The 27,646-nt window shown below is 43.2% G+C and overlaps 1 protein-coding gene across 1 annotated transcript in view; it reads right to left on the bottom strand.

Moving 5' to 3' along the window:
* The window catches only part of LOC123771846 (dual specificity tyrosine-phosphorylation-regulated kinase 2-like), a 44,034-nt gene continuing 16,388 nt past the window's right edge, over positions 1-27,646 (bottom strand). Inside the window, exons 2-3 of the mRNA XM_069313280.1 lie at positions 16,231-16,410; positions 1-8,080 (exon numbers count right to left, since the gene is read on the bottom strand). Coding sequence (XP_069169381.1) covers positions 7,520-8,080; positions 16,231-16,410 — 741 coding nt within the window. The 3' untranslated portion in view covers positions 1-7,519. The remainder of the gene's footprint in view (positions 8,081-16,230; positions 16,411-27,646) is intronic.

The raw sequence follows: 27,646 nt of genomic DNA, 5'->3' as shown, positions 1-27,646 counted from the left end.
CATGAATACTTTGTTTATTGATGCCTAACAACACAGAAATTATGTTCCTACACATTCTAGTCTTTATTAAATCCGTCCTATGGGGCGGAGTTTTGTTTTTACAAATGTTTCCTGGTGTACAGCTCCACAGCACTGTTTACACTTATCACAAAATTAAAAAAAGAAAGACCAGTCTACCAACGCGTCGGTAAGAAATATTTTGCAATAATCTATACATACTGCTTGAAACGTTGACTGTTTTATCAACCCTTTGTGAATTTTTGATGAAACAAAAATGTCAAAAGGTAGGTGGGTGGGGGGGAGGGGGGGGGGGATGAGGTGTCTAGGATCAGCACATTCATTTTTTTATACAAAACACATTCACTTTAGCATTCTCTGGTTTGTGAGCGTCGTACAAGGGACTCCAACTCTCCTAAAAAATTATGTACAGTATTCTCCACAGAACCGATAACTATATCAGACATCTATATTACAGTGTCTTACAGCATGTGTACAATATGTAAATATGAGGGGCACAGGAGTGGCTGACCATCAGTATGATCCAGCCCTTCTCACCCTATCTAAGAGGAGAAAATTTTGAATCACCCTGTACGGCTGATGAAGACAGCTTTTAAACGTTTGCCAAAGGATGAAGAGTCAATATTCATCAAGACTAAAGATAAGCTGTCTTCACCCAGATTACACGGGATGGAGCAATGAGTGCGGGAGAAAATGATACACAAGAAGCAATCACATTCATCTGGGGCCGACTCTGACTTAGACTTCGGCAGTATCACATGACTGAGAACTAAAACTATAATGCTGGCTGATGCTGTGAATTCATGAGGCCACTATCTATGAAACATGAAAGGGCTAAGGATGTGGGATTATGGACCTGACTGAAGGATGAGTTGTGGGAAGCAAGTCAGAGTACACACAGACAAATGAGCAAACGAATGCCTGAAACACAACACAGACGTAGAGGGCAGCACGTAGCCACAGGGCCCATATGTACATTTGTGACAATTTATGTACATTGCCGAAAGCCCTTTAAATGTGTATACATTTTTTGGTCGGGACTCAAGGGGACTTTAATCTGTTTTTTCCCAGTATCTTAGCATACCTGTCAGTGTTTTCGACTGTTGACTGAAGTTTTAGAAATATACTGTAATTGTTAACATACACTGTATATTAATTATAGGTATCCCTCACTAGTTGTCAAAGGATGTGTTCCAGGAAACCTTGGTAAGTCATAAAATTAATTGTGAACTTTGCTTTTGATGAGAATAATGAATAACTGGGTTGTCTCACATCCATACAAATTTTAATAAAGTGTTACATCTCAGAGGATTCCTGGGGATTCATCCAGGCTGTGATTCACATGTTGGGCTGTGAGCAGTGGCATCTAACAGCTTGGTTAACCAGACCACAAACCAGGAGGTCTGGTCAGAGACTGGGCCGTGGGAATATTGATCCTCGGAACCATTGAAATGTAACCAAGAGGTAAAAGGTGACATTTATGACCTCATGATGGTTCAAAGTTGAATGATGGAGTTGAAATTGCTTAGTGCATATGGTAAGCTACAATTATTTTGTTTATTGCAAATGCAACTGCAAAACGGATGGATTTATTGCTTTTTGTAATACTGTAGTATTAAAATTTTTATTTTTTTTTAAAGGAAAATTATTTATAATTTAAATGTATTGAAGTATGAAGTCAATATAGGTGTAGTGTACCGTACAGTATTCCAAGATGAGGGAGAGGCAGTATCTAATATCACTCAATACTTTCATCACCACTCATTTTGTAATTTTGATGAGTTATTTTTGCACAAATAATCTATTTTATTTTCATCTAGTTTATAAAAAAACTAGCATGGATAGGTTTATAGTCATTACTTTATATGCAATTAATGTGGCCAAGTGTAAAAGGGACGCACTACAACAGGCATGGCCACCACTTGACTCGGTGCTCATGCTAAGTGAAGAAGCACTTGCTATGTAATGGAAAAATCTGATGAACTTAACCTCACTTAGCTACGAAACATTAACTTCAATCACTTACTAGTGAGGGTACCTGTGTGTGTGTGTGTGTACTCGCCTATTTGTGCCTGCAGGATCGAGCGTTGGCTCTTGGATCCTGCCTTTCTAGCCGCCAGTTGTTTAAAGCAATGACTCCTGTCCTTTTATGTAATTACCTAAGTGTAGTTACAAGATGAGAGTTACAATCCTGGTGTCCCGTCTTCCCAGCACTCTGTCATATAGCGCTTTGAAACTACTGAAAACTACTGTGTATGTGTGTGTGTGTGTTTTATATACAGCATTACATATACATACTGGTACTGCATATATATATTATACTGTGTAGAAGTACCACTTCTTGTAATATTATAAGCACTCATAGCCTCATAAAAGAAAAGAAATATATAATATATACTGTAACATCATACTTTTTAGGCAAAATGATTAAACTTGGCCTTGTAGACGAGGCTCGGCACACTGAATAGGCACAGCCTTTTCTTTTGGTGCTTTATCTTTCCAGTAACTCTATGAACAATAATATACATTATTAACAAAGTGTTTGATGATTACCAGTACTACAAAAAATCAACTTTATTTTTAATCATGTATTGAAGAATGATAGGCATATTTTGGTTAGGTGAGGTTGCCAAGTTATCTTTATTTCAAATTTCAACTTGCATAATATATACAGTATTTTTAAATATTTTATGTTAGTAAAATGAAAATATTCACGTACAAGACATATATACTTTTAAATTTGGATAAAGATCTTGGCAACCTGACCTAACATAAATATTCCTATTATTCAAAGACTCTGGCTAACAGGTAAATCTGGGCTTCATTAAATGAGGAATTAATGTTATCAATATAACATTAAAATATTCCATATTCCATTAAAATATGACAAATTTGAATATAGAGGAAAGCAAAAAATGCTCTGCCTGCAAAAACAAAATGGCCCCTGCTTACTAGGCCTAGTAAGCAGTTTTTTTTTTTTTTTGCCTAACAGCCAATGCAGCTTTGTCTCTCAAATACATTTTTTATAACACTACACACAGAAATCACAATAACGTGATGCATCAAATGAACAAATCCACAAGGGCCGTGACGAGGATTCGAACCTGCATCCTCGGACGCAGGTTCGAATCCTTGTCACGGCCCTTGTGGATTTGTACATTTTTTATAAATTTGTCTACCACTAATACAATTTCCATATTATACTAATTACAAACTTTATTAGGCCTGTTTTCACCTATGTAAAGTTTAGAATTAATGTATTCAACATGTTAATTGTACCAAGACTAGAATAATTTTCAGAGATATTGAAACATACAAAGCCACTTTGATCATTAGGCAAAACAGTCCTTGCTACTGGGCCAAGACCTTATTACCAGATATCCAGAAATGTTTATTATATTTTTTTTTTACCTCTACCAAAATATATTCGTAATGGTGTGGCACTTTCCCCTGATGATTCCCTTCCCTTCTACCAAAATTACTTTACCAAAAACAAATTAATAAATACAGAAGCCTATTTATTAAGCCAAGCATGTCTACACACGCGTCAAAAGTCATTTTATAGGAAATTCAGCTTCTTAGCCAACTCTGGTTATCAGATATGACATTATAGTATATTTATATATTTATTTTACACAGTACAGTATACAATATACAGTATATATAAGGTTCAGAGTCATTACAGTTTAAGAAGTTCAATAAATGTCAATAGATGTACCTGTATCAAAATGGAAGTCACTTTACAGTACTGTATATTTGACAATAACATTAAAATCTGAGTCACTGGTATTTAGGAGTGTGTGTGAGCGAGTCACTAGCATGAGACACTAGGGAGCGCACTCATCTCTATTGCACATTGTCAAGACAAAGTATTCTGAATATAAATCACAGAATCTGTGTCAAGTATAAAAGTTTAAAAAGTTTTAACCTTAAACTTCTTTTTTATCGGTACACTGCAGTAGAATAAATTATAAAAGTAATCACAGTACAACATTACCTTCTTAACGTTCTGTTTAGTACCCTCACATTTCTAATGTATGTAACAATGTCAATCATAGTGTGTATATTTAAATAAAATTGATTTTCCAATATTTTTAAAACATTCAATTTTTACCATTACAGCGTCTGTATGTGTCTTTGGCTTTCTGATAAAGTACTAGTAGATCCGCCGGAGTTTTGCACACATCGAAGTATATTTTGTGGACACAATCCTCCAGGATGATTGGAGAATTGCTTGTGGTAAAAGAATTTAATTTGACTAAGTTATACATACAGTACTAGACATAACTCGGATGACTAAAATGGTTTGCATAATTAATATAAATAAATAAAATGTTTTGGATAATTCATAATTAATATAAATAATTAAAAAATTTTGAATTGGACATTAAGAAACATGTTTATAATTAAATGAGTAAATAACATTCTCAGATAAAAGTAGACAAAATTAAAATAGCTGTGTTGTATGCAGTACTGTAAATACATAATCTCCTTCAAGGGCAATATTTTAATAAAATTATATATTGTCACATAAATTGTTTGACATAATTATAATGCTTCTACATATGAAATTTTACATAACTGTCGCTTCAAATCTCAACATAAACATTTAAATACAGATATAAAGATTTGCGGACCTACAGCCTAGTAACTTTTTTTTAACAATAAGTCATTTACATCTTCTACAGTACTGTATGTGTAAAGTATATCTGTTAGCCTGTCAGGTTTATATAAGTTATATTGACAATTGTCAAGTCACTTGCATGTTGGACACTGAACAGTCGTCTTACTGAGGTTGGCAGTTGTCCAGTCGTCCTCACCGTGTATACACGTTGGATGGCTGCATGGGGCGCCTCCTGCTACACCACAACACCCTGCACGTCCCCTAATTTTCTTTTTTGTGACTCACACAAGCAGCAGCAGCAGTTTTTATCTTACAATTTGTATGTCCAGATCCTAAAGGGAAAGAAACTTAACCTAAAGCAATCTCATGTTTATCTCTTTTTTTTTTTTTATTTATACATTTACTTGCTGCTGACTTGTGGAATCACTTCACTAATGGTGACCAAGACATGCATTCCAAACGCTTTGCCCGCAAAGTGTGCTGTCCCTTTTACTACAAAATATTGCACTTCTTACAAAAAATGAACTACATCATCTTCACACAAAAGGAACACTATCTTTGGGATAAAAAAAAAAAATCTCAGTCGACTTTTAAAAACAAATGTGTTCATTCTTTTCTTCAGTTATTATGAAGCCGACAACCGAACCAAATTTTAGTCCTGGCACTGAAACACATACATGGACTCCCAGGCTGATCCAGGCAGCATCTCGGTGAGCCCAAGTGGTAGTCTGCATATGATACAAGTCACACCTCGCACACAACACTAATACTTCTGACATAATGACTGATTAACCCGTAAGATGCAGTTTAACTTTGGCAGGCGCAAAGACAGCCACGATTGTCAGATTAAAAGAAATGTAATAAATATACTATTTAAAGAAAAATGAAGATCTTAAGTCATCATAATCTTTTGGATAGGGGGGGGGGGATTACTGGGGCAATGGTTACAAAGTAAGAGTTACCAAATAAGTGAAATGTATACAAAAAAAATTATAGGCCTACCATATGAGCAAATAAGGCAGTGCAACACCTCAGTAAGTCACCCTTATACATTTAAATGCCAAATGAAGATTGTTTCAATGCCTTTGTTGAAAATGCTTCATCCAACATGGAGAAACACAACAAAGGAAAAATTAAATATCTCAACACAGGTAACTTTAAGAGCAATTCAAAAGATCCCAATCGTGTCTAATTCCCAACCCAGATAGGCCAATCACATACCTGGGCTGACCAAAGCTCTGCTAAGACCAACCTCTATCAGCCTCTCCCACCTTGCAGCATGACCGGGTGAAGCAACAGCACCACCACCACCTCCACAACTTGAGATTCATTGGCATATACAGGTTTAATTTATTACCATATTGCACTACAGGTCATGGTGGATGTGGCACATCCAGTTCAGTTTAGGTTGTAAACAAAAAGGCAGCAACATTAATATATTGGTGGATTACGGTAGAGTTGGCATACAATGATAGTGGCAGTGGGTAGCCACAGTTCCCAAGCAACAGGGCCTGGCAACCTCACAGTGTGGTGGTGGGCACAGGGCCAGGCAACCTCACAGTGTGGTGGTGGGCACAGGGCCAGGCAACCTCACAGTGTGGTGGTGGGCACAGGGCCAGGCAACCTCACAGTGTGGTGGTGGGCACAGGGCCAGGCAACCTCATGGTGTGGTGGTGGGCACAGGGCCAGGCAACCTCAGTGTAGTGGTGGGCACAGGATCAGAGAATATCAATGGCCATGTGGTCCTGTCAGACAAGGCATCTGGCTGTGGGTGTCAGGCACTGCATGAAGCCAAGCCAACAGCTGTGACCCAAGGTCAGTTGACACAGCTTCACAGCTTTAACTTTGAGGCTGCTGACCCAATCATGACTTTGGACTACAGAAGATAAAAATTCTTGACCTTTGACCCCCAAGTAGAGATGAAAAGGCCATTCACTCCTAGCATGCTCCAGATGGAGAGAGATCCTTCATAAGAGGCCATTGACCACTTATTCCAGGTGGGCAGGGACCTTCGATCCTTGGTGGATAGACAAGTCTCTGTCCTCTGCCCCTTGACCTAAGGTGGTGAGGGTACCTGAACCCGATGCTGGTGTCACAGCCGATGCCACACCCAGATCTCTGCTGCGTTGACCCAACAAAGAGAGCTCAAGATATCTGCTGCAGTAATATCTGCACGTCTTTAAAAAAAAAATTATGTAAACAAATTTAATATTTAAAAAATTGAGTGTGTGATTTGTCACACTATTTTCGTTGAAGTTTCCATTGTGCTAAGTATAAAATGAGTATAAAGTCTTTATTTATCCCCAGTCGTTAATACCATAAGGTTTTGATTGCATTAGCAAACCAGGAGGTTGACTGCGGGTGTGGGCGGGGGCAGGCAGGTGGGTGCGAGTTGTCCATGCCACCCACCCCTCCGCCCGCACACGCCCCCCTTTGTGAACAAGGCGAGATCATAGTGAAGTTGTAATATCAACCAAATAATGCGTGGGCACCCCTTCCTCCCCCTGGCTTCCCCAGTGGGCGGAGAGGCCAGCTTTGGCGCCCGGCCGCCCTCATTGTCTTTACCAGGAATAAATATGGGTGATGAAGGGCAGGGCACCGGAGCAGTAGCAGCCCGTGCTCGACGACTAGTGGGTGTGGCGGCAGGCGTTGGTGTCGGGAATGGCGGCGTGGGCGAGTGTCCCGCCTCACACGCCGCGTCCACCCGCTTGCCCATACGCCCGCCACCTCTCACTCTGCACGTGCCCAATACTGCCACAATTGCACTTTGGTCTGGTGATATGTGAGCGGCGCGATCCCCTGCAAGCATGGCTTCGCTGGGGGGCATGGGCCACACCACTGGGCATAAGGGTTAGTGCTTCCTGGTGAGGGCGGGGCTCAGGTCACTGGATTGGTGATCTGGGGCAGCTTGGTGTGATGGCGAGGGTGCATGGTGGAGGCACCACCATCATCTGTGATGGTGGCACGCAGTTTGGTAGCAGAAGTGGCGATGGTGTTGAGCTTGGTGGCTGAAGAAGGCGTACGGGAGGAAGATGAGGAGGAAGGTGTGCGTAGGGTGGAGGCAGGAGAGTCACTCTTCTCAGAGGGAGGTTTAGGCAGTCGCCGCCGGAGCCAGCCGTGGCGGAGGGCCTGGCTGGGAGTCATGCGTGTCGCTGGGTCCCAGTCTAGGCACCGCTGGATGAAGTCCAGGAAGAGTGGGTCATTGCAACCCTTAAGGGCTGTCTGGAGAGACTTAGAGCCTGGAGGCCCCCGTGGCTTGCCCCGCCTAGATTGTCCCCCATGGAGGATCGTGGAGCCATCTGGGAGGGTGCGGGTAACACAGTACCGAGGGTAGCCCTTACTGGTGATGAAGTTCTTTGCCCGCTTGCTCTGCTCTAGTAACTTGGGTGGAGGCATTCCCAGGAGCTCTATGATGCATGCTAGCTGATCCGCCTCATCCTGCCGGTAGATACACTCTTACCATCCTTATCCATAACTACACACAAAAAATCATCATAATTATTACCCTTGTAGTTTTATAATACTGTATATACAAATACTGTACCTAATATGAAATCACTGTATCTATTGTATATCTTAGAATAAAGTGTTTTTATTAAATGACAAAAAAAATACAAATAAATAGGATATGAATAAAATAATAGTGAAAAAAAGTGATAATTACTGTACTGTACTTAAATTCTAAATTTTCTTAAATTATAGTATACGATATATAATATGAATACTATATAGCTTAACATCATGACATACTAGAATTAGGAGGGGAAGACCTGAGAATGTCAAAATGTCACCAGCAGAGTCCCAAAGAGCTATGTACTCAGACCTATCCTGTTTCTGATTGCATAAATGATCTTCCAGTTGGTACAGACTCATTCCAATCAATGTCTGTTGACAATGATAAAATTAAGAGATGGATTAAAACAGCAGAAGATAGCAAGAGGTTAAAAGATGACCTGGACAAACTGAAGGAATGGTCCAACAAATGGTTGCTGGTAATGTAATGAAAATAGGCATAGGAGGCATGAAGCCAAACAAACCTAATTGGGAAATGAAATCCTTCAAGAATTAGGTAAAGACCTGTGGGTTGATAACACACCAGACCTGTCCCCTGGAACCCACAACAAAAGGATATCATCTTGGCATATACTAGGTTCGTCATTATAAGAACTGCCTTTAGAAACTTGTATTATATACTACATATGTAAGATGAATCCTGGAGTATGCAGCACCAGCATGGAGTCCATCCATATCCGCTTGATACCTGCTTGATGGGGTTCTGGGAGTTCTTCTACTCCCCAAGCCTGGCCCAAGGCCAGGCTTGACTTGTAAGAGTTTGATCCAGCAGGCTGTTGCTTGGAGCGGCCCGCAGGCCCACATACCCACCACAGCCCGGTTGGTCCGGAACGTCTTTTAGATAACAGTCTAGTTTTCTCTTGAAGATGTCCACGGTTGTTCCCTGCAATATTTCTTATAGTCGCTGGGAGGACGTTGAACAGCCACGGACCTCTGATGTTTATACAGTGTTCTCTGATTGTGCCTATGGCACCTCTATTCAAACACAAGACAAAGTTAAAGTTCAGAAGTATGCCACCAGACTCGTTCCGGAGCCGAGAAGTAGAGTTACAAGGAAAGGCTTCTGGAATTGAACCTCACACCATAGGAAGAAAAGAGTGTTTGGGAAGACATGATTCCCACCGACAAAATTCTTTAAAGAAATTGACAGTTTAGATGAAGAAAATATTAGCATGGTTGGAACACAAACAAGAGAACACAACTGGAAATTTAGTATTCATATCTGGAGCATACCTGGAGAGGGTTTCGGGAGTTCTTCTACTCCCCGAGCCCAGTCTGAGACAAGACTCGACTTGTGATAACTTGATCCAACAGGCTCTTGCTTGGAACGGCCTGCGGGCCCACAAATCCACTACAGCCTGGTTGGTCCGGCACGTCTTGCAAGAACGTATCTAAGTGCCTCTTGAATACAATCACATTTGTTCCAGCAATATTTCTAATGGTTGTTGGGAGGGTACTGAACAGCTGTGGACCTCTGATGTTCAGACAGTACTCTCTCAATGTGCCTGTGGAATTTCTACGCCTCACTGGTTCTATTCTGCTTTTCCTTCCATACCTTTCATTTCAGTATGTTATTCTAATGTGCAAATTTGGGACCTGGCCTTCCAGTATCTTCCATATACAGTATACATTATTTGATACCTCTCTCATCTCCTTTCTAGAGAGAACATTTTGAGAGCTTTAAGACAGTCCCAATAATTTAGGTGTTTTATTGTGTCTATGCGTGCAGTATATGTTCCCTGTACAGTATTCCCTTATTTCAGAAATCTCTCCTGCTCTGAAAGGAAAAGCGAGTACTGAGCAGTACACAAGACGGGACAGCACCAGTAATTTAAATTGTTTTAGTATTGCTGTGGACTCTCTGGATTTGAACGTTCTCATAATCCATCTTATTTGCTCGGTTATGTTCACTAAATGTGAGGTCGTCAGACATCATAATTTTCAGATCTTTTACATGTTGCTTTCCTTCTAAGAGTCTGATTGTTTCATGCACCCAATATTTCGTTTAAGTTCCTCATTTCCACCATACCTAAGTACTGTACCTGGAACTTATCACTCTTAAACGTCACGTTATTTTCTGTTGCCCAATAGAAGACTTTATTAATACAAAATTGCTTGTAGTTTTTCAGTGTTTAATACAGAGAAAATTTTCATGATGATTTTTGCATAGCCTGCAAAGGATACCTTATCTTACCTTGCGATGATTTCAGGGCTCAACGTCCCTGCGGCCCACTCCTCGACCAGGCCTCCTGATTGCTGGACTGGTCAAATAGGCTGTTGAACGCTGCTGCTCATAGCCTGACATATGAATCACAGCCTGGTTGATCAGGTATCCTTTGGAGGTGTTTATCAAGTTCTCTCTTGAATACTGTGTGGGGTTGGCCAGTTATGCCCCTCATGTGTAGTGGAAGTGTGTTGAACAGTCTCGGGCCTCTGATGTTGATAGAGTTCTCTTTCAGAGTACCTATTGCACCTCTGATTTTCAACGGGGGTATTCTGCACTTCCTGCCATGCCTTATGTCTATGCAGGTCTCATATGGTGTTATTTTTGTGTGCAGGTTTGGGACCAGCCCCTCTAATATTTTTCACATGTAAATTATTATCTATCTCTCCCGCCTGCACTCAAAAGAATACAGATGCAGGCATTTTAGTAGGTCCCAATAGTTTAGATGTTTTACTGAGTGGATTCTAGCAGTAAAGGATTTCTCTGTATGCCCTCAAAGTCAGCAATTTCTTCAGTTTTAAAAGGCGCTGTCATTGTGCAACAGTATTCCACTCTAGAGAGCACTAGAGTCTTGAAAAGTATCATTAGTATAGCATCTCTAGTTTGAAAAGGTCTTGTTATCCAACATGTCATTTTTCTTGCAATTATAATGGCTACTTTATTGTGTTCTGTAAAGGTAAGGTCTTCCGACATGAGTACATCCAAATCCTTTACATTGTTTTTTGTTCTATGTTATGATTTGACTGCATTTTGTACGTGGTTTCTCTTTATATTTTCATTTTTTCTGTAGCACAGGAACTGGAACTTATCTTCATTAAATACCATATTATTTTCTGTAGCCCATTGAAAGACCTGATTTACATTTGATTGGAGGTTTGCAGTGTCTTTTGTGTTGTTTACTCTCATAAAAATTTTAGTGTCATCTGCAACGGATGATACAGTGCTATAGATTATGTCCTTGTCTATGTCCGATATGAGGATGAGAAAAACTACTGGAGCAAACACAGTACCCTGGGGGACTGAGCTCTTCACTGTTGATGAACCGGATTTTATTTTGTTTACTATTACATATTAGGTTCTGTTAGTCAGGAAATTGTAGATCCATCTGCCTATTTTCCAGCAATTCCTTTTGAACACATTTTGTGTGCAATAACACTATGGTCACATTTGATGAAGGTTTTTGCAAAATCTGTAAATTACATCAGTGTTTTGTGCATCAGGTGCAGCGACTGTGATAGGCAAAAGCGCTCTGTTCTGAAACCGTGTTATCCAGGATTATGCTGATGCTGTGATTCCATGTATTTTGTGATCTTATTTCTTAGCACTCTGATTTCAGAAATTTTTATGATGTGTGATGTTAGTGCTATCGGTCTGTTTGGGCCTGGTGCAGAATGCATAGGCATACTATCTATGCCTATGTTGTCAACATAAGCATAGTGCCTATAGGGCCTGACAGCCGAGTGGACAGCGCTTCGGATTCGTAGTCCTAGTGTTCTGGGATTTATTCCCGGTGGAGGCGGAAACAAATGGGTAGAGTGTCTTTCACCCTGATGCTTCTATTACCTAGCAGTAAATAGGTACCTGGGGGTTAGACAGTTGCTACGGGCTGCTTCCTGGGGGTGTGTAACAAAAAGGAGGCCTTGTTGAGGACCGGGCCGCGGGGATACTAAGCCCTGAAATCATCTCAAAATAACCTCAAGATATGTGCCTATTGTGTCATTAGGATGACACAAAGCTGTGACTAGTATTTTTGTCTATATCCAAGATAAGAATGAAAGAGAAATGGTGCAAGGACTCTACCCTGAGGTATAGAGCAGAGGTGCAAGGACTCTACCCTGGGGGTATAGAGCAGAAGTGCAAGGACTCTACCCTGGGGGTATAAAGCAGAGGTGCAAGGACTGTACCCTGGGGTATAAAGCAGTGGTGCAAGGACTGTACCCTAGGGGTATAGAGCAGTGATGCAAGGACTGTACCTTGGGGTACAGAGCAGTGGTGCAAGGCCTGTGCCCTGAGGTACAGAGCTTTTCACTGTACTTTCACTTGATCTTATTTGATTGATTGTTATTCTCTGTTTCTGTTTGACAAAGTTGAAAAACCACTGCCCCACTTTACCCATTATTCCTATTGATCTAATTTTTGGGGCTATCACTCCATGGTCACACTTATCAAATGCCTTTAGAAAGTGTGTAAACAACATCTGTATTTTGTTTTGCTTCTAATACTTCTGTGATTTTGGCATAATTGTTAAGTAACAGTGAAAGACAGGATCTTCCAGTTTTAAATCCATGTTGACCTGGGTTGTGAAAGTCATTGTTTTCCATAAAACTGGAGATTTGATTCTTAATCACTCTTTCAAAAAAATTGTGTGATGTTAGTGCAACTGGTCTATACACTAGTAGTTTTTTTGCCAAAGCTTTACTACACCACTTGTGTAGGAGCTATATTTGCTGATTTAAATGCTGCTGGTATTTTCCCTGTATCCAGGCTCTTTCTTCATATTACACTGAGCACTCGTGCTATTGGTACTTTACATTTCTTTATGAATATGGAATTCCACGAGTTAAGACTTGGGACAGAGTGCATGAGCACTTTGTCAAGTCTCCTTTAAAGTCTTCTGTGTTCTTGTTAATATCAGTTATATTATCAGGGGTTTGGATGTCATTCATAAAAAGCTGTCCAGATCTTCAACTTTTAGGTTGTTTATTGGGGTGCTAAACATAGCCTCATACTGGCCTTTTAGGATTTCACAAATTTCTTTGTTATCCTCTGTGTACGATCTTTAAGTTGTAAGTAAAGGTCCAATAATGGTGGATTTTTTTTATCTCTTGTACAGCTTTCTGCTCCAATTCCAATTCCTCAAGATTGGTACAATTGCTTCGGTGCCTTATTTCTCTGATCCCCCTGTTTAGCTCCTTTCGATCTTTGTTGTGCAAGTCGTGTCTGCTTAAGCATTTGCGTGATTTTTGTCATTCCCTTGTACAGTTGTCTGTGTTCTCTTTCTAGAGCAGTCTTCTTTCTGACCCTCCTCACAGGCACATAATTCAAGCAGATCTTGTATGCTTCAGTACCCAGTTTTTCCTGGGTGGGAGTTTTGTCACTTAAAGACTGTTTCCCACTGGATGTTTGCAGGGTCTATATTTTTTTGTTCAGTCTATACTCTTAGCATTAAAATTAAATTGATTGAATTTGTTGATCCTCCTCTTTGTTGATCCTCAAACCTTTGGATCCTAGGAATCCAAGGTTTGTTAGTTTGTTGTTATAGGTATGCAAGTTTGAACTTCAATGAGCTTGTGGTCTGAGTGTGTAGTATCTGAGATTGTAATGTCTCTAATTATTTCTTTGTTGTTCGTGAAAATCGGGTGGAGTGTGTTTTCTTTCACAGTTAGTTCTGTAATCTGTTGGTTCAGCAATAATTTGTCACAATCTCAGTAGCTCTCTGACCTGTGGTTGGTTATTTCCAGGTTGATTTCCTTCTCTAATGTTATTGTTTGCCATTCTCCATCTTACCTGCTTGATACCTACTTGATGGGGTCTGGGAGTTCTTCTACTCCCCAAGCCCGGCCCGAGGCCAGGCTTGACTTGTGAGAGTTTGGTCCACCAGGCTGTTGCTTGGAGCAGCCCGCAGGCCCACATATCCACCACAGCCCGGTTGGTCTGGCATTCCTTGAAGAAAACTATCTAGTTTTCTCTTGAAGATGTCCACGGTTGTTCCTGCAATATTTCTTTTGCTCGCTGGGAGGATGTTGAACAACTGCAGACCTCTGATGTTTATACAGTGTTCTCTGATTGTGTCTGTGGCACCTCTGCTCTTCACTGGTTCTATTCTGCATTTTCTTCCATATCATTTACTCCAGTATGTTGATATTTTACTGTGTAGATTTGGGACCTGGTCCTCCAGTATTTTCCACATGTATATTATTTAATATCTCTCTCGTCTTCTTTCTGGCGAGTACATTTGGAGAGCTTTGAGACAATCCCAATAATTTAGGTGCTTTATCGCGTCTATGTATGCCATATATGTTTCCTGTACTCCCTCTATTTCAGCAATCTCTCCTGCTCTGAAGGGGGAAGTGAGTACCGAGCAGTACTCAAGACGGGACACCTGCTTGATACCTGCTTGATGGGGTTCTGGGAATTCTTCTACTCCCCAAGCCCGGCCCGATGCCAGGCTTGACTTGTGACAATTTGGTCCACCAGGCTATTGCTTGGAGCGGCCCGCAGGCCCACATACCCATAACAGCTCGGTTGGTCCGGCACTCTGGACCGGGACAGTTCAAGTAATTTGTATAATACAACCATTGAGATGGGATTTGATCCCTAGATTTGAAAGTTCTCATAATCCATCCTATTATTTTTCTGGCTGACGCAATATTTGCTTTGTTATACTCCCTAAACGTTAGGTCATCAGACATCATTATTCCCAAATCCTTTACATGTTACTTTCCTACTATGGGCAGATTTGACTGTGTTTTGTACCCTGTATTATGTTTAAGGTCCTCATTTTAACTGTACCTGAGTACCTGGACTTTATCACTGTTAAACATCATGTTATTTAGTTAGGCAGACTCTATACACAGTTTTAAATGTAGATATGATAGAGAAGAGACCGAAGGGCACAACTGCCACAAGAGAACTACAAAGGACATTGTGCAAGGAGCATACTGTATCAGAATTGCTTTTAAATTCATGGATGTGAAATATTAAAGAAATTGTTCACAACTTTCTTAAGACCAAATTGGAATATGCAATGGTTGTTTGGTGTCCATATCTCAAGAAGCACATCAATAAATTGGGAAGGTGCAAAAAACATACTACTAAATGGTTTCCAAAACTGAAAAACACGAGTTATATGGAGAGACTAAAAATGTTAAATATGCCAAAGTTAGAAGAGAGAAGGAAAAAGAGGTGATATGATCACTATATACAAAATAGTAATAGGAATCAATAAAACTGACAAGAGAAACCTGTAACCTTGAAACCTGTAATTCAATATTCTATCATTGTCACCGTGGGGATATTGAGCCCCGAAATCATAGCAAGGTAACCACAACGTTAATTTTTTTTACTCTCAAAAATTACCCTCCTTTTCTTCCAACTTTTGACCCCTTCCTCATCCTGTCCTACATCTAAAGAGCCTGCTTACTGTACAGAATAAAGGATATAAAATTTCTCTTGTGTGGGTACCATCTAACACATCTTGATGACAGATAGAACTCAAATTAGGATGCAACAAAGATGAAACTGAACTACACTTGGGTATCCTCCATCTCTGTTGTTAAGCCTTTACTGCTCTTCATCATTCATGTCTGATAGGCGAAAATTTACACTCTCAAAGACCTGAAAGAACTACATTAGTAAAAAAAATTACGATTACCAGCCAGTGAAACATAGTAACTGCCAGGATTAAGGATTAGATTGGCCTACCATTACCTGTAGCAGGTGGCTGCAAGACATGAATATCGTAGTCCTGAGCACTCCATGCTCTAAACAAGACCTGGGGGTCATGCTCTCACACATAACATTACTGAATATCCAGTCACTAGACCCATTACACTTACCAGTACGAGTTACCTGCAGCTTTGCAATTACTTTATCCCCCTCTTTCATAATTCATCCAATATTAGCCAGGAGTGGCTACTTACTAGTCACATACCCCTGTATGACTAACCATAGTGCATGATGGGGATTTTTTAGCATCACAAACTGTATAAGCCTCCATGTGTACTCTAGGGTTGCTGTTTAATTACATATATGTTAAATACAAAAATAAAAGCCTACCCCCTGTACACACCTCGCCTGGAAGAAGAGGGTATCCCGTGAGTAGCTCCGCCAAGATGCATCCCAAGGACCAGATGTCTATCGCCATGCCATACTTGGCACCCAGGATGACCTCAGGTGCACGGTAGAAGCGGCTCTGGATGTATGTGTACACTCTCTGGTTCTCCAAACATGAGGACCCGAAGTCGATCACCTGCCGGTAGAGAGGTTGAGTTAGTGTGGGATTATTTGTTGTTTTGATTTTATAAACAATGACACACGTCCCTTGTGTTTTGACATGTTAGATGACATGTGTTTTAATGACACGTCCCTTCCTCACCATCACCCCCACAATCGCATCCCTCCCTCACCAACACCCCCACACCCACGTACCTCCCTCACCAACACCCCCACACCCACGTACCTCCCTCACCAACACCCCCACACCCACGTACCTCCCTCACCAACACCCCCACACCCACGTACCTCCCTCACCAACACCCCCACACCCACGTACCTCCCTCACCAACACCCCCACACCCACGTACCTCCCTCACCAACACCCCCACACCCACGTACCTCCCTCACCAACACCCCCACACCCACGTACCTCCCTCACCAACACCCCCACACCCACGTACCTCCCTCACCAACACCCCCACACCCACGTCCCTCCCTCACCAACACCCCCACACCCACGTCCCTCCCTCACCAACACCCCCACACCCACGTACCTCCCTCACCAACACCCCCTCAACCACGTACCTCCCTCACCAACACCCCCACAGCCACGTCCCTCCCTCACCAACACCCCCACAGCCACGTACCTCCCTCACCAACACCCCCCCCACCCACGTACCTCCCTCACCAACACTCCCACACCCACGTACCTCCCTCACCAACACCCCGACACCCACGTACTTCCCTCACCAAACACTCTCCCACCTTGGCTGCTCTTCGACTCAAACTTGGGTCCCATGAATAGACAACACACATTGGTGCCTCTGCTCCACGGGGCCACTGTCAAGGGAGTCGGCAATAAATATTTTGTATTGGGGACTTGGTCACCTCTGGCCACGAAACAAATGTTATTTAAAACACAAACAACCAAAGAAGAACAAGGCGGACAAAAACGTGCCTCCATGATGGATAAAATAAGAGATGTGAGAACTGGAGCGCAATAAGAAAGTTAATGAAGCCATCCCACAAGTTGAAAGGGAAAATATAAGAGACGTGACAGCAATCATCTCCAAGATCTTACCTTTAAGGAGCGTCACACACATTGCATCACAACTGTAAGAAAGTTGACAAGTTGGGAAATACGAACAGGGATGGTTTTAAGGTATGGGGCTCTGCATCCTGGGATATGGGTAGCTTGGTCTCATGGCCTGACCAGTCAGACTCTTGGTACTTGCAGTCTGATGAAGATACCTACTTGATGCCTGGTTGATGGGGTTCTTGGAGTTGTTCTACTCCCCAAGCCCAGCCCGAAGCCAAGCTTGACTTGTGAGAGTTTGGTCCACCAGGCTATTGCTTGAAGCGGCCCGCAGGCCCACATACCCACCACAGCCCGGTTGGTCCGGCACTTCTTGAAGAAAACCATCAAGTTTTCTCTTGAAGATGTCCACGGTTGTTCCGGCAATATTTTTTACACTGGGAGGATGTTGGACAACCGTGGACCTCTGATATTCATACAGTGTTCTCTGATTGTGCCTATGGCACCCTTGCTCTTCACTGGTTCAATTCTGCATTTTCTTCCATATCGTTCACTCCAGTACGTTGTTATTTTACTGTGTAAATTTGGGACCTGGCCCTCCAGTGTTTTCCATGTGTATATTGTTTGATATCTCTCTCGTCTCCTTTTTAGTGATTACATTTGGAGAGCTTTGAGATGATTCCAATAATTTAGGTGCTTTATCTCGTCTATGCGTGCCGTATATGTTCTCTGTATTCCCTCTATTTCACCAATCTTTCCTGCTCTGAAGGGGTAAGTGAGTACTGTGCAGTACTCAAGACGGGACAACACAAGTGACTTGGAGAGTACAACCATTGTGATGGGATCCCTGGATTTGAAAGTTCTCGTAATCCATCCTATCATTTTTCTGGCTGACGCAATATTTGCTTGGTTATGCTCCCTAAACATTAGATCGCCAGACATCATTATTCCCAAATCCTTTACATGCTGCTTTTCTACTATGGACAGATTTGATAGTATTTTGTACCCTGTATCATGTTTTTCCTTACGATTTCTAACGAAACTAACAACCACAGTAGAATGTGCAAATTAATCCACTTTAAACATCGAGATTTAATTACACCAAGAGAACGAAGATAATTATTTGGGGCATTTATATTACCTCATTTTTAGCTGTAAGGCAAATTACCAACGGACCCTTAATTCAAGAGCAAACACGATACGCTCTTTTGAAATGTTTGTCCATACAATGGCGTGTTTCTCAAGCTGCAAGTACTAACAGCCTTGCTGATCAGGTCGTAAACCACAAGGCCAGGCCAAACCAGTCAACAACAAACAAATCAAGAACTACACTCTCTCTCTCCCTCTGTATTTCTTCTATTGCTACAGACATTCAATACGACTAGTAATAATGTCACTCCGACAAGCCTCCAGTCGCCCTCCAGTCACCCTCCAGTCACCCTCCAGTCACCTCCCGTCCTCTGTCAGTTATCCCCTGTCTCTCCTTCAGTGTCAGTTATCCCGTCTCTCCTTCAGTGTCAGTTATCCCCTGTCTCTCCTTCAGTGTCAGTTATCCCCTGTCTCTCCTTCAGTGTCAGTTATCCCGTCTCTCCTTCAGTGTCAGTTATCCCCTGTCTCTCCTTCAGTGTCAGTTATCCCCTGTCTCTCCTTCAGTGTCAGTTATCCCGTCTCTCCTTCAGTGTCAGTTATCCCCTGTCTCTCCTTCAGTGCCAGTCTTTCCTATACACGTGTTCACTGTTAATTCTTTCCAGTTCCCCACCGAGTCCAATCTTGTGTTTCCTGCCAAGTCGAGTGTGTGTGTGTGTTTCGTCCATTCCAATTTGTGTTTCAATACTCGCTTGACTGTGCCTGCAAGGTTGGGGGAAGGGAGAGAGCTTTAGCTCTTGTGTTCCGCCTCTTTAATTGTGTCATATCTACACTAGAAACTGTATGAAAGCTGTCTCCACCTGGATTATACCTGGATGGGGTTTTCAGAGTTCTTCTACTCCCCAGTGAGAGCTACTACTATCTTCATGACAAATAATCTATCCATATCCTCCATGTCAATTTCCACGAGTACTTTGTGTGTGGTTATCACATTTCCATTGTTTCAGTCATTTTGCTTTTCATTTGAGTTCATAACTCACACCCTTGGACTGCCTGGTTGATACCTGGTTGATACCTGGTTGATGGGGTTCTGGGAGGTCTTCTACTCCCCAAGTCCGGCCCGAGGCCAGGCTTGACTAGTGAGAGTTTGGCCCACTAGGCTGTTGCTTGGAGCGGGGTGCTTGCTTGGCCGAGATGTGACTCTGGTGAGAGTCGCGGCCTTCTCAAACCCAGTAACTTATCTCCCCTTCCGCTATGCTACCGGCGGAGCAGAGTACACTCTCTGGCACCATACAGGAAGACCAGCCCTGCCTGGTAAACGCGGCCTGGCCCCGCGGAACTCCATTTCCCCTCACGCCGCGGCCTTGACGAACACACCAACTGCCTCTCTACACAAAAATAGCACAACAAGCCATTTTTGTTTTGTCGATGGTGTACTGGTCTGGGAAACACCAGGGCGTTTCCCTTCACTAACGTGCTTATCTGGCTCAAGGTGGCAACCGGACACTCCCTCACCCGACGCCTCATCCGGATTAGGGAGCTGGATTCCTGAAGATCATGGTAGTGCGAACACTCGGAAGGCGACGGAGTGAGGTGTAGATAGGTCGTGTGCCTACAGAGTTGAGCGCCAGCTCAAGAGACTCGCCTTTCAAAACATCACCACGTCAAAGTGTAGCTGATTGGGCATCCATTCTACACGCGTCACTAAAGACATCCCAGCTCATATTGAAATTGAATTGAAATTGAAATAAATTTATTGAGGTAAAATACACACAAAGGGATGAGGTAGCTGAAGCTATTCTCACCCCGTTCAGTACATCGTGTTAATACATACATAGACACACATCACAAACAATAAACATATTACCAAACATTCTGAGAGATAAACATATACATTTCCTACTCATATTAACTGGTGTGTGTAGTTTCTATTCATGTTCCCGCGATCTAATATAACTCGCTTTGAACCCTGCTGCTCTGCTTCGTAAATTCCCATTAGTATCTTGTATGTCGTTGTCGTGTCTGCCATATTCCTTCTTCAGTGTTGGTGATTTGTCACACACAAGTTGTATATAGCGTTCAGAAAGTTCTTTTGTCCAAGTCGTGAAGGTTATCCAGCCTGGAGAGGATTCCAGGAGTTGTGATAACTTGGTCCAACAGGCTGTTGCTGGGAGCGGCCGGCAGGCCCCACATATCCACTTCAATTCGGTTGGTCCGGCACTTCTTGCAAGAACTTATCTAAATACTTCTCGAAGACAGCCAACTTTTGTTCCGGCAACTTTTCTAATGCTTGCTGGGAGGGTGTTGAACAATTGTGGACCTCTGATGTTCAGTGTTCTCTGATTGTCTATGGAACCTCTACTCTTCACTGGTTTTATTCTGCATTTCCTTCCGTATTTTTAGCTCCAGTATGTTGTTATTCTACTGTGTAAATTTGGGACCTGACCTTCCAGTATCTTGCATGTATATATTATTTGATACAGCTCTCGTCTCCTTTCCAGAGAGTACATTTTGAGAGCTTTGAGATGGTCCCAATAGTTGAGATGTTTTATCGTGTTTATGCATGCCGTATATGTTCTCTGTATTCCCTCTAATTCAGAGATCTCTCCCGCTCTGAAAGGGGAAGTGAGTACCGAGCAATACTCAAGACGGGACAGCACCAGTGATGTAAATAGTATTAGCATTGCTGTGGGATCTATGGATGTGAACGTTCTCATAATCCATCCTATCCTTTTCCTGGCCGCCGCTATATTTGCTCGGTTATGTTCACTAAATGTCGGGTCGTCAGACATCACAATTCCCAGATCTTTTACATATTACTTTCCTAAAATAAGTCGTGTGACTGTGTCCTGTACCCTGTACCTGGAACTTATCGCTGTTAAAACATATTTTCCGTTGCCCAATCGCATACTATCAATGTCCCCCCCTCGTAGTTCTTCAGTGGCGAGTAGAAGAATGTCCACAAAGAAGCTGTATTTTTTTTATTATTATTAATACATGAGGTACATCTGCATTAGTGCAGCTACCCTAGACTATATGAAGTGGAGTACAGTGTGTCAAAAAACTAACTAGGTGATGCTAAAAAATCCCCATCACACAGGATGGTTAGTCATACAGAGGCATGTGATAAGCGGTCTGCACTGGCAGACTCCAGAAGCATTTTGAGGATATCATCAACACAAGATTGAATAAGAAGCTGTAGAAGCCACCTCTATCCACAACTTTCAGGCCAGACTCGATAAAAGAATTCGGACGCGAGAACAGCTTAGTTACAACGAAACATGTAGTTCAAACAGAACTTTCCTGTTGGTGGCTACGATGGCGTGAGCTCTAGCTCTGCATACCCGACACGAGAGCCGTACCTCACTGCCCCTATAGTCACTGATTGGAATACAGGTAAACTTGTATATTATGAAGTTTGCATAGACGCAAAGTTGAGGCGAGCAGGGGTGCCAGCAGCAGGTGTAGAAGCAGACTGGTGTTACCAGGGAAACTCGCAGGTAGTGGGTTAACAGGTGATAAAGACCAGATACACACGTGTAAGAGGCAGGTGTGTACCGAGGTACGGAGTGGTGGCAGAGACCTTCAGGTATACACTTGCTGTAGACAGATGTGTAACAAGGTAAACAGGAAGCACACCAACACACACACACACACACACACACACACACACACACACACACACACACACACACACACACACACACACACACACACACACACACACACACACAACCCAAGCGTGTGTTTACATTCATGAAATAAATCCTTCTTAATTAAAGAACACGATGTCATACCTTCAGATTATTGGGGGAAGGAGGAAAGGGAGGGAAGGGAAGGGAAAGGAGATGGGAGGGGGGGGGGCGAAGGAAAAGGAGGGAAAGGGGGTGGGAAGGTAAGTATGTTGTAGTATATTAGTGCCATTGACACGCACCTCTGATATAACCTGTGACTGTGGCGTGACACAGGCGGTGGGCTGTCAGTCAGTCTCTCTCTCTCTCTCTCTCTCTCTCTCTCTCTCTCTCTCTCTCTCTCTCTCTCTCTCTCTCTCTCTCTCTCTCTCTCTCTCTCTCTCTCTCTCTCTCTGTCACTCTCTCAAGCCGTGTCGTCACTTGTCACGCTCTGGCACTCCCGTGACACACATGGCACGCCTGGAAGAGTCTCCCAGCACACATTCCAGTGCCACAACTCCCGCATGACACACGACACCCATGACAAGGCAGTGGTCGCTCAAGGCTGCCCCACACACACACACACACACACACACACACACACACACACACACACACACACACACACACACACACACACACACACACACACGATGTATCATTACTCATTTCCACATATCACTGACACCTCTACACCATTCACTTCAATAATAACTATTAATCACACTAGACTGAAGTACAAGTACAAGAACGGCAGATATACTTTTACAATTTTGCAAATAAAGTTATTTCCTAATAACCATATTAAAAGTATATATATATTATATATAGTGAGGATAATGCCTGGTAGTGTCTCCTGGACCATGGGCCAACTCCAGTGTCACAGGACCTTAATGCAAAAGTTTTCCTCCCATGTTAAAATAACTTTTCCAAATATACGCTGTGTCTTAAATTGTTGTACTTCTACTACCATTGAGAGAGAGAGAGAGAGAGAGAGAGAGAGAGAGAGAGAGAGAGAGAGAGAGAGAGAGAGAGAGAGAGAGAGAGAGAGAGAGAGAGAGAAGAGACAGAGAGAAGAGACAGAGAGAAGAGACAGAGAGAAGAGACAGAGAGAAGAGACAGAGAGAGACAGAGAGAGACAGAGAAGAGACAGAGAGAGAGAAGAGACAGAGAGAGAGAAGAGACAGAGAGAGAGAAGAGACAGAGAGAGAGAAGAGACAGAGACAGACAGAGAGAGACAGAGACAGACAGAGAGAGACACAGAGAGACAGAGACAGACACAGAGCGCGCGCGCGTGCGCAATAGAGCAAGTATTCTATATCATCTTGGCCCAATTATAGACAATGTCCTCCTCAGTCACTATATTAATAAGTGAACTTTGACCTTCAATGTAAATCCTACGCTTGATCACTTTCATTAGCATTCCACAGTCACACTTCGGATCACTTTCGTTAGCATTCCACAGTCACACTTCGGATCACTTTCGTTAGCATTCGCGACACTTTCCCTCGTTACTTGACGTCAACTCATAACCAAAATCCACTTTCACTAGTATTCTAAGCTCACTTTCCTTACGGCAAGCACGCTATATTGAGCTCACTTTCACTAGCATTCTGTAGTCACTTTGTAAGCTAATTAATTTCACTCTCTCCCTCAATTTGGTTGCAATAAGTATAGGCCTCTTGAATATTTGTCTAGAGTACTTTCACTAGTACTGTCTGTCACTTTCCTGTTCACTCTCCTGTACATGTTGTCTGTCACTTTCCTGTACATGCTCTCACTTTCAAAATAAGACGTGAGAATCACCCCTAGTAATTTCTCAGGAGTTTTTCCCTGATTATCTTGTCACTATCTTCATTTTCACCAAGATTCTCAGTTTCCGTTTTCTACAGCATATCTTGGTCACTTTCGCAAGCATTATTTTGGTCATTTTCACTGTGTCATTTTAAGACCACAATTCACATTTCACAAGTCACTGTCGTGGTCAGTAGAAGCTCATTTTCATTGCCATATTCACGTTTTAATCAAGGATATTTCTTAGGACTCTATAGGAATCACTTTCGCAAGTCACAAACCAATGTTCAAATGCTCACTTTCAGTAGCCTCATTCCTTAATCACTTTCAAAGGTCAATTACTTTGTTCAATTAGGTTACTTTTCAGGGATCGGTGTTTATCTTGAGGTTATCTTGAGGTGATTTCGGGGCTTTAGTGTCCCCGCGGCCCGGTCCTCGACCAGGCCTCCACCCCCAGGAAGCAGCCCGTGACAGCTGACTAACACCCAGGTACCTATTTTACTGCTAGGTAACAGGGGCATAGGGTGATAGAAACTCTGCCTATTGTTTCTCGCCGGCGCCCAGGATCGAACCCGGGACCGCAGGATCACAAGTCCAGTGTGCTGTCCGCTCGGCCGACCGGCCCCCTAGGCGAAGTAATTTCACTATCTTCAGATTATCATTATATCACTATAAACTCACCGCAAGGTAAGGCAACCAGCCTCACTATAAAATGAGTTGCATATATCAAGTCATATAGTGTGACTATATGTAGTTTGTACATATAGTCACACTATATGCAGAATCGTGTATGTGTAGTTTGGGTCCACATATTTAGAGTACTGTGTTCAAGATCCACACACCAGACTCTGGCCCCAGACACCAGTAGGGTCCAAAACCTGTACATAACATAACGCCAGTGACGTCACACCTCGATCGCACACCGCGTCCATAACAGAACATTTGATCCGTTATTCCCGCTAGCGGAGCTTAGGTGGGGGGGGGGGGCAGGATGATATAGGATGAGGTAGGATAGGTCAAGGTCAGGTCGGGTTCAGGTCAGGTCGGGTTCAGGTCAGGTCGGGTTAAGATCAGGTCGGGTTCAAGTCAGGTCGGGTTTGTTTACAATGACGATGACGTAGAAGGGGGTGGTACAGTACATGTTTTTCTCAAGTATCACACCTACTCGATAATAGACCTACCCCCTCTCACCCCCATCAACCCCCCCCCCCCCTCTCCCCCGCAGACAGTCTAAACACAGTCTACTACCACTCGTAACTGCAACAAGCCAGTTAACACCATCATCTTCCGGTACAACTTTGTATGCAAAACAATAACAACAAAAAAAAGCTAATCTGGAAGCGCCTCTCCGCGCATTCCCCCGACGCCATATTGACGAACAAGGCAGCTTTAAGTGAACCAATCAAAGGCGACCTTACATGTCCTCAAGGCAGGGGGTAGGGGTGTAGGGGGAGGGGGGGAGGTAGGGGGGGGGGACATATCAACTTTGCAACACCCCCCCACTCCCTTTCAACCTTCCTGATCACCTTAATACGTCGCAATTTTTGACGAAATTGACCAATCCGTTACATTTATAACGTACTAAGTCAAAGCATATGGAACGTAATATAATCCTGGGCGAGAGAACAGCGCAAGGATGATACATCGTCTCACACATCACTACATCAGTGAACCTGTACACCTGTTGATTGACGGTTGAGAGGCGGGACCAAAGAGCCAGAGCTCAACCCCCGCAAGCACAACAAGGTGAGTACAACTAGGTGAGTACACAGGAAGTCTTTCTGTTCATAAATACATTTCCATGAAATCTGGGGAAAAACAATGCATTCCCCCATATAATGTATCCTTGCTGTATTTGCCACTTTACACTGTATAACTGTAAACTGTTAATTTTACGGGAAGTATGGCCCGATTAATGTCACAGTGCTGAGAGTTCAGGTGACACTAGTGTAAACTCTTATTACAGTGATTGGCACAGTGATTGTGATTGGTACAGTGATTGCCACGGTACAGTTACAGCATAAATGATTGATGGGGTTCTGGGAGTTCTTCTACTCCGGCCCGAGGCCAGGCTTGACTTGTGAGAGTTTGGTCCACCAGGCTGTTGCTTGGAGCGGCCCGCAGGCCCACATACCCACCACAGCCCGGCTGGTCCGGCACTCCTTGGAGAAAGTTACCTAAATGCTTCTTGAAGACATCCACCTTTGTCCCGGCAGTATTTCTAATGCTCGCTGGGAGGGTGTTGAACAACCGCGGACCTCTGATGTTCAGTGTTCTCTGATTGTGCCTATGGCACCTCTACTCTTCACTGGTTCTATTCTGCATTTCCTTCCGTATCCTTCGCTCCAGTATGTTGTCTATCTACCATATCTACGGGTCCCATATCTACTGTGTAGATATGGGACCCATATCTAGGTCCCATATCTACTGTGTAGATATGGGACCCGGCCTGTAACAGCCATATTACAGTCTTGGGAGATGACAGTTTCAGCATGAGTTCTGGTACACATACAATATACACATTACAGACGTACATCCCACTTATGTGGTGTATTTGATTGTGCTTGCGAGGGTCGAGCTTCGGTTCTTTGGTTCCGCCTCTTAACATAAGAATAGAGGTAACTGCAGGGGGGCTATTGGCCCATACGAGGCAGCTCCTATCTATAACCACCCAATCCCACTCATATACATGTCCAACCCACGCTTGAAACACCACCACTTACGGGCTATTCATGCCCGTGCCACCTTTTGGGTGGCTTAATCTTTATCAATCAATCAATCGCTTGAAACAATCGAGGGACCCCCACCTCCACCACGTTACGCGGTAATTGGTTCCACAAAACAACAACCCTGTTACCGAACCAGTATTTACCCAAGTCTTTCCTAAATCTAAACTTACCTAAATCTAACTGTCAATCGACGGGCGTGTGGACGGCGTTGGACTACAGTGTTTTCCGTCTGTCAGGTCACCTAACTGGCCAGCCACCCCCTTCCCTCTTTCCCCTCTCCCCCCCCCTCCCTTTTCCCCCTTTCCCCCTTCTCTCATTTCATGCCATACTGCACGGGGGTGACGGCTCAAGTGAGAGGCGGGAAGTAGGACAATGCGGAGGCAGAACAAAGGAAAGAGACAAAGCACACTGCACTAAACAGGAAGCAGAGGAGAGCCAAGGAGTATTCTCGCCCAGCAAAATGGCTACACTTCTTCTCTCCTCCCCCTATTGCCTCTTCTCTCCTCCCCCTTCATTCGTCCCTTCGCCAGCTATCCTATCCCCTCCCTTCTCTTCACTGGGCCAGCACCACGTTAAAGAGGAGCAGCCATTAAGGGCGTGTCTCCCCTCTCCCCTCTCCCCCTCCTCCCCTATCTATACCCTCCCTCCTCTCTCTCTCTCTTTCTCTCTCTCTCTTTTCCACCCACACACACACACCTTTCCACAAGTCTTCTTTACGTCCACTCACGCTTGTCAACCAGACTCCACACCCACACCCTCTCTCTGATTACTCTCTCTCTCTCTCTCTCTCTCTCTCTCTCTCTCTCTCTCTCTCTCTCTGTTGACCACACCACACACTAGAAAGTGAAGGGACGACGACGTTTCGGTCCGTCCTGGACCATTCTCAAGTCGATTTTTTTTTTTTTTCTCTCTCTCTCTCTCTCTCTCTCTCTCTCTCTCTCTCTCTCTCTCTCT

The sequence above is a fragment of the Procambarus clarkii genome, chromosome 75, assembly GCF_040958095.1.
Source record: "Procambarus clarkii isolate CNS0578487 chromosome 75, FALCON_Pclarkii_2.0, whole genome shotgun sequence".
Lineage (NCBI taxonomy): Eukaryota > Metazoa > Arthropoda > Malacostraca > Decapoda > Cambaridae > Procambarus > Procambarus clarkii.
This window is presented reverse-complemented; position numbering and strand designations above follow the sequence as displayed.